This window comes from Spea bombifrons, chromosome 3 (assembly GCF_027358695.1).
Source record: "Spea bombifrons isolate aSpeBom1 chromosome 3, aSpeBom1.2.pri, whole genome shotgun sequence".
Taxonomy (NCBI): Eukaryota; Metazoa; Chordata; class Amphibia; order Anura; family Pelobatidae; genus Spea; species Spea bombifrons.
The window spans coordinates 9,485,590-9,494,136 of NC_071089.1; the positions used below are offsets into that span (position 1 = coordinate 9,485,590).

Genomic DNA, 8,547 nt, shown 5'->3' on the forward strand with positions numbered 1-8,547 from the left:
TTGGCATTTAGCATACATTCTGTACATACATGCGCGTTCGCGGCTCATAGCGTTATTCCAGACTTGTTACGTCATACGAATGGTTCACTTGGGAGCTGAACCATTCAAAATTAGTTATTTTTATTAATAAAACCATCAAAAAAAAAATTCTCTTTCTTCGTAACGTATAATAAACTATGTCCATTACTCTTCGAGTGATACATTTTACTTCTTCCAACAAAATAACTTTTTATTTGATCCTTTTTTTTTTGCTGCAGTTTGTATATTAAGTAACTGCATTCCTTTCTATGGGAATATGAATAAATACCGCTTCATGCCAGCAGGAGATGGATTTTGGTGTTAAAACTCTGCCCCCAAGCGTTCTAACACTTCGTAAGACGTGACAAATTTTCATTAAAATGTGATTCCTTTTTGCTCTTGATGTGGGATGGGAAAAGGTTTAACCCTTAACTTGTTTTTATTTTATAATAATTAAGAATATATTTACAAGACTTGAAAACTCGAAACACGGCACTAAAGAATGTTCAGAAGCCATCATACAACCAAATTATAAACAATAAACACATAAAAACAGCAATAAAATACAAAACTAATATGATCTCCCTTCAGCGAGATCCACGTCTCCTCAATAAAATTCATACAAGGAGAAATTAAAAACTAAAAGATTTGTCATATTTCCAGCCTAAACTTGGCTAATAATGAGAGGTGATCTGAGGAATTGTTCTTGTTGGGAAGACCATTAACACTCCATAGATCTTTTTCAGTGAGCAGTGACAGCCGCCCAAGCAGTTTCAATCCATTGCAAGAGACATCCGACCCTGCAAACCAAAGAGACAGACGGTGATTCAGCTGGAACATCAAACTAGCTTAAAAAGTCAGAAACACACTATGTGGTCACTAAACCTACTAAAAACAGCAGCTGGCAGGATAGTTTGTTTCAACTCCCTGAGTTTATTACATATTAAAGAGCCTCCCCTGGCAAATGCTAAGCTGGCCCCACATAATACATGGTCTGATCAGTGGGGTCGCTCACAATATCTAATCTAGGCTTTATACAGGGCCATCCAAGTTATTGTTTCAACAGAACCTCACTGGCTTGGCCTTCCACAATGTAGAGCAAAGTCAGGGAGCTGAGGCAGCAAATTTCCTCTTTACTGAATAAAACACTATAGATAAAAAATACAAAGGAGACTCACAGACTCAGTACAAGCAAATTACTTTTTTTTTAAAATCATGGAAACCTAATATATACGTGTGTGTGTGTGTGTGTATATAAGATTATAGGCCTCTTCAATGCTAAAATGATCAACAGCGGCTTACCTGGATCGGCGAAAATGTCATCTTTAGCAGAGGAGTAGAAAATGTAATCCACAGTAATGGCAGATCTGGAGTGGCAGGTGGTGACCTCGGGGACGCCGCTCCCAGGAATGTAATGCGAATACACAGAGGACAAGCTGAACCGATGCTGCAAGCTGGAATCCACGCTGTCAAAGCCAGACATTTAGGATAAAGAAGTCAGATTTTTAATTGGGAAGTAAGGCATAAATTGACTAAATCTTTAATCTTTTTTACTTTATAAAAAGAGAGACCATGGATAGACAGCTGAACGTTCAGAATACCTTTTATCAATCCCGTCTTCAGCAGCCTCCTCGATGGTTCCACCTCCAAAAACATGGAAAAACAAACATTACTAATGATAATCCGAGTTTTAGCACGTTAAAACAAGCTTTCACAGCACAAAGCGTATTGTCACTGGCGGACAGCTCCGGGAACACAGTAAGGCCGCTGGAAGTTTTGATTAGGAACGCAAAAACCAAGGCCAGATTAGGAAGCTTTGAGACCTGGAGCAATTATACAGAAAGGGCCCGGACTCTGTATTCCCCCCGATTTTATTCTCTGCCTCTTGCATTCTTTGTTCCTACTCTTATTTTCTCTCTCCTCTTCGGCAATTTCTTTTGCGCCTCACTTGCTGATATCTTTCCGTCACCTTTTTCTTTTATCTCACTTGTCTGCCTTTTAAGTTTTTCATCCTCATCCTAGCTTTCATTCTGCCCCCACATATACACCATTACATAAAAATGACCACACGGTACCTACTTCCCTCCTGCACGTTCTTTGTGGCCTGCAGCTCCCTCACCGTGTGGCGTTCCGATCGGGTCCTGCAACGTGCAGCAATCATCCTCCTTCACAGACACTTCGAGCCCAGAAGCGATGGCGTCATTTCCATGCGCGCAGCGTCGGTAAGAGAGGATGAGTGCTGCACATCGCAGGATCCGATCGCCGCTTTATGGGACAGGCGAGTACCGCTTATCTGAACCACCCAAAACACCAGCGCCCGGGAGAAATTGCTCTGTGTGCGCCACCATTAATCCGGCCCCTGCAGCAACCCATTATAAGAACATTATAAGTTACACCTAGAGCAGTTCTTTAATGGGATGCACATGATACTAAAATACATTCATAAAGGTTATGTTTTACCCGACTCTTCTGTTATCTCCTTTGTCTCATACACACAGTTCTGAGAAATGCCCAAACTTTTTGGCCAGATAGGAATAGACAAAATCCTTTTCCCTGTGGGGTACTTTTCCTGCCCTGAAACCTGAAAGAACAAGTCATTAGTGAAATCAAGCAATCATACACGGGGATAATTACAGAGAGGTAGTGACAGCCGAGTATAACGTATGGGACCAGAAGAAATACAGACGTGCTATTTCTGCTGCTCTGAAATGTTCATTTTTTTGTGGGAAAACATTCTGCAACAGAAGTATAAAGAACCCGGACCCCAATTTTCATTCTAGTTCTATTTGAAAACCGGTGTTGGGGTACATCACAAGAAAGATTCCCATTAACTGGAGAAGATTAAATAGCTCTGCTTTCATCAGCATGAATTAAAGGCAGTAATAATGCTTCCAGTTCCAATTGCACACTTGGTAAAAATATTAAACACCAGATTATCATACTTTGGGGCTGACCCTCAGTCTCATAGACCCACTTATTAAAAAGGTATTTTTTTTTTTATTTTTTTTTATTACCCTTCCAACAGACAATCCCGCATAGTTCAGCATTCCATCTCTTATAAAACGGTGCAGAGGCGATCCAGGCACAGAATTAAAATCCCCGCAGAGGACGATGGGACAGTAACTCATGTCCTTCAGACGAGCAGCTCCAGATATCTCCGCCAGCAGAATGGCCAACTGAGTCAACTTAATGTCCCCTCGCTTTGGATTATACAACAAGTGTGTGTTCGCAACGCATATCGTAGGAGCTTCTATTTCCGTTCTGGGCTGAAGCAGCAGCACGAGGCCAATGTTATCCCTGTCTAACAGCGCTATGTTCCTTCTATAATATTCCACAGGTTTCGTCAACGCCAAGATAAACTTGGAGGACTTGAAACATATGGCACAGCCATCCGGTTTACTCCCCGTGCGCGTCTTATATTCACAATGGTATCCTAAGAAGACAACACGGAAAAAAAAAAGATATATACAATTAAAAACTACAAAGTTATAACGTGTAAGCATAAAAAAGCTCAAGAAACTGAAGTTATAGATAAAAAGGTTGACAAACATATCTAAGTAAAGGTTTTTGTTTTGACAGAATTTAAAGATGTTAAACTTAAAATATTCCCTCAAGTAAAAGAAACTTTATTTTCTCTTATGCTCAGTCTCTTAAAAGCCGTGTTTAAGGTCCTCTCAGGACTTTAAGTATGTAAGGTGGCAAAAGTTTGGCGCAAGACATTAAGATTCACTGAAGAACTTATGAACAGCTAATAAGGATGTATTATTGTATTTTAGGTACAACACCTAAGCTCCACAGTAACACAAGGCCAGGGCTTCCGAACCTTATTATAAACCTGCTTTGAGACAGGTAGGGTGGCCACTCTGACGCAAATTTCATTGCATTGAAAGAAATCAACTACTGCATCCACAGAACCATATATATCTCTCAAAAATAAAAAAGTCCCCACTCCAGCCACCATATGCACTTTAATGCATGATAGATTGGCACTCCAATTATTTTTGATAGTCAGGTTTTCTAATCCATGCTGGATTCTGCAGAATGTCCCAAAGTACATTTGCCCCTTTCCCTAAAAGCCTAGTGTGTTGCCTGTGCCATCCACAGACAAGACAAACACACACTTTCTACTACATGAACTTTCATCAAGGTATCACGTCGGGGTCCAGCAAACAAAGGGTGCACGTTGGGACTGCCGTACGACAGACTATGGACCATTAGGATGTTGGAATTTGCTGAACTGTCAAAATACTGCATACCAAGGGCTTCCAAACTGGGCTTGATCTGTGTTCTGTAGTGATCTTCTTGGACCTCTTGTAAACAAAGAATCTACAAAAAGAAAGAAACAGGACTCCAAACCAGCTTTCTACCACACCTAATAAACAATCACTCATGCTCACTCCACGAGATATTATACTGTAAAGCATTTCCAAACTTTTAAAGTCATTATTAACATGAATTTTAATTGGCTTCTGAAATATTTTACATACTTACAAAGGATCGTTATCAACTTTATGTACTTTGTAGGCCGCACAGTAAAGGAATATCCCTGAGAGATGCCTTTAAGTTTACCTCCCTTTTGCAAACGCATGGAGGGATTCTACCGCATGCATGCACTTTGACTCATTCCTCACTATCCAGCTATTTGGAGTGCAGAAGATGTGAACATCTCCCGACATGCCGTATACTTACTGCCATTCCTTATTTCATTTCAGTGAGGGGCGCTTTCTGAAGCTGATCTGCTATTAGCTGGTTGAAATCAGCAGCACAGATACCAACTGACCACGGAGGAGACGGGCGCTATTGTGTTTTATTTTTTAAATATTTAAATACATATTAAAGAATAATATGTATTCTTCCTAACTGCCGCTTTAAGAAAGGAAAGAATTACAAAGACAATTTCGTTCGAGACAACTAACGATAAAAAGGATCAGCTAATGTTTTATCTGTGGCTGGCTCTTGAGTTTTTCATTTGCTGCAGTAACGTCATATTATCCTGTTCGTGAACAGCGATGTTCTGGGACATCAAATGCAAAACACTCGAAAATTATGAAATCTTGCAGATTATTCCAAACATAGAAGTGTTTTCCCTATAAATTCTGTTATACAATTCACTCGGAGGAAGGGAAGTTTTCAAATGATTGGATAGGATTTAAGCCCCGCTACACAGATACTATACTTCTGCTCCAAACAGCGGGAGGGAAACATGGCGTCAGTGTAGGTTTGTGTTAATCTGCGTGCACAAGACCATTGATATCATTACAATTATTTACTTAAATTTTGCAAATGAAGAGTCCAGGCCAGACTAGAGCTCAAAGTTCCTGCATAAAAAACCTGAACCTTTTACCGAGGAAAAAAAAAAAACGGTATGACTCCGCCAACTTAATATCCTCCCCAACAGAGAAAACAGTCACACGAATCCGGGTAATCTCCCAGGGCTACAGTTAAACTTACATCAGCATCCATCTCCTCGATCTCATTAAGGATATTGGGGAGTCTGTAGCTCCAGAAGAGAAGCGGCCGTCGGCAGTGGCTGTACAGGTGAGCGTTGTCTTCCAACAAGTCTTGGGAAAGTATGTTATAGGAGAGGACAGTGAAATCAAAGCTTTCTGTACATCTCCGACTGTCATTCTCATCTCTCGCCCTTGCTGTGTAATACTGGCTGAAGTCCTCCCATCCTCTCCTTATGTTTCCTGTCGGAAGAAAATTAGCAATTGAGCATATTTACATAAAAAGCTGATGAGGGTGAAATAAAGCATTTTAAGCTGCATAAATACGTTGTTTGATGACATCTAGTTCTTTAACAAAGCTACAATCATGTGGGATTTAAGGGGGTGCCTGCGTTCTGTGTTCATGCTGAATGTCTAGAATCCCCTCGATAGTCATAGGAAAGTACAAAGCCTTCAAAGTTTTCCTGAGATATAGATCTATATCTATAATCTATATATATATATATATATATATATATATATATATATATATATATATATATATATATATATATATATATATATATATATATATATATACAGCCAGAAAACCAAAAGCCACTAACACTCACCTTTTCCGTCTGCATCTTCTTCGGAGTCGGTGACAGGAGCAGATGGGTCAGGTATCGGTGGTACTCTGAAATCTTTTGTCGGACTGTATGATCTCTTTGAAGACACCTTTCTCCCATGACGGCTTTCCTCTGTACTTTTAACTCGTTTCGGTAACGGTTCATCTGCTTTCGATGCCATGTTAAGGTGAGACGTATGAAGCCAGGCTGACGGACGGGGATTCCAAGGAACACAGGAGGGATTCTGATATTGAGCTCTACTAGGGACAAAAAAATGATGTGGTCGCCACTCTACTGGAGGGTGCCAAGCATTGCCAGGAGTGTAAGGAGTCCTGGGGTGGTGTCCTGTCCACCATGGGGACCTAAAAAAGTGCCTATTCATGCGCAGAGATTTGGGATGTTCAGCACGGGCAACCCAGTCTCTGCCCAATCGGTGAAGATGACGAGGTAACATGGGGTACCCTATACAGAAATAATACAATCAGGTTAAGCTTGTTGCATCAAGTCCAGTGCTACACGGTGGGGCAAAATAACGATGGAAGCAAACAATATAATCTAAAGGACTGATAGTCAGGGGAACATTCTGGTTCATGGATAAGGAAGCACTGCAGGTTATTACACATTAAAGCATTCTGCTGCATTTAATATCTCCATTTAAAAGTAACAGTAATAAAAAAAAAAAAATACACAATAGCTCCTTTTTTCAGAATATTGCTTTCAAAACATTGGAGAAGATTCCCATTATTTTAAACTATAACTTAATTACTAAAACCTCATACGCACAGATGGCGTTCACTAACAGAAGGACGTCCAGATCTGTCTCCCCAAGCAGCGCATTTTGGGTTATTTTCCATGCTGGAGTTGACGTGGCCACATTTGACGTTTTTCAGGACACGTGACTTTCACACATGTAATGCACCTCCTTGTGTATGTTTGTAACTTTTTTTTTTTTTTTTTTTTTACAGCATTCCAAAATCTCTGGGCGTTTTGTACATGTGATTTTTTTTTTATTATGTGCTTAGAGCACATCACAGCTTCTATCGCTGCGCTAGCGTGATTATGGAAGCCAGCCCAGTGGAATTTAGCTGAAATACTTTCCGTACACGGCGTGTATATTTTGTGTGCTGCACATTGGCGTTTACACCGGTTACTCGGTAGATTTATTTTCTTAAGGAAATAAAGAGAAGTACAAATGAAGACTTTAATAATCGCAGCAACAGTTTATATGAGACTGGACCAGGGCTCGACAAACCTCAGGAGTCAGGCCGCCATGGCGACTAGAAACAACTTCCTGGCACCCAGGGCTTTGCAGGATAAGGAGGTAAAAACTGGGCAGTGCTACCATTGTGAACCAGCCACCCTGCAATCTATCTGGGTGCCTCACCGTGCAGGGGGCAGATTCACAATGGTAAAAGGTAGGCAGGGATGTGGCAGGTCTCTACAGGGTCAGTCAGTGTGTATATGTACAGTGCTAGAGTCAATATGCCTACTGTATTGTAGTGCCGGGGGGGGGGGTCGGGTCATAAGTGAAAATGAAAACATGATTGAGAAAGGAAAAGAAAAGTTCCCGAATCCAAACTGTGGCCCCTGTCCCAGGGGGTCGACAATTCTGCTGTGGCTCTAGGAGGCAGGAAGCACAGCGGCTTCAGTTTTACTGCTCTCCCCCAAACATGGATTCCCCCCGATACGCGACTCATTTGTAGAACGTGTTGCTTACAAACCGTATCCACCCCCAAGCTCTAGAGAAGCCAAATATAACGGCACCGGGGTCACACCCGGACACGGTTTATCCCGACTTCGGAAAACATACGTATTTGTAGCAACAGCGAATACCGCAACGCCTCCTAGCTTACCCAGCGCCCGGACAGGCCCTACCTGCCTCTCACCAACCGCCGGCTGCTTTTACTACAGCTGGGAAGCCATGACAGCAAACAAGCTCCATCCCAGCGCAAAGCATGCCGGGAGCGGGAGTGTAAGGCAGTAGGTGATTGGCTGACAAGTCGTTCCATCGACTAGTACGTACTAGTTCTGGTCTTTTCAGCAATCGATTAGTCTGGAGTGGAAATACAGCTAAAGCGCTTACTAATCAGTAAAAATTACTCTACCGAGCATCAATATAGCAGAAAATATCCGCGATATGCCCATACGAATATACTTTATACTAGATGTGCGATAAAATCTGGCATTTTACTTTAATAACGTCCGATATCTCCAGGTCAGCCTAGTGGTTTTTGAATTATAACTAGCAGTTGGCGAGATAACGGCCAAGGACCCGAAATATAACGGCATATATTTTATACACGGCTCTTATTAACTAAAGTGACGGGACTGCTGTCTGCAACGTGTTTTTTTACCAGCCTATGTAACAGCGCTGCAGAATACGTTGGCGCTCTATAAACCAATAAATGCATAAACCAAGTAACAATACATGAGAAAACTCGCAGCACTCGCATTTAAGTTTGTTGTCTGATAAA

The 8,547-nt window shown here is 41.3% G+C and overlaps 1 protein-coding gene across 1 annotated transcript; it reads right to left on the reverse strand.

Moving 5' to 3' along the window:
* Positions 1-237: 237 nt before the first annotated feature.
* ANGEL2 (angel homolog 2) lies at positions 238-8,028 on the reverse strand. The gene is made up of 9 exons (XM_053460816.1): positions 7,949-8,028; positions 6,077-6,535; positions 5,470-5,708; positions 4,275-4,344; positions 3,033-3,451; positions 2,479-2,599; positions 1,620-1,662; positions 1,321-1,484; positions 238-818 (listed from the first exon to the last, which is right to left on the reverse strand). The coding sequence occupies exons 2-9, from the start codon at positions 6,525-6,527 to the stop codon at positions 670-672; spliced, it is 1,656 nt and encodes a 551-aa protein (XP_053316791.1). The 5' UTR covers positions 6,528-6,535; positions 7,949-8,028; the 3' UTR covers positions 238-669.
* Between the last annotated feature and the right edge of the window lie 519 nt (positions 8,029-8,547).

Excerpts from the sequence above, each read along its gene's own strand:
- ANGEL2 (XM_053460816.1), bottom strand. The coding sequence starts at position 6,527 with ATGTTACCTCGTCATCTTCACCGATTGGGCAGAGACTGGGTTGCCCGT. Across the intron at positions 3,452-4,274 it reads GCCCAGTTTGGAAGCCCTTG|GATACCATTGTGAATATAAG; the intron begins GTATGCAGTATT and ends TTGTCTTCTTAG. Across the intron at positions 2,600-3,032 it reads CGGGATTGTCTGTTGGAAGG|GTTTCAGGGCAGGAAAAGTA; the intron begins GTAATAAAAAAA and ends TTGTTCTTTCAG.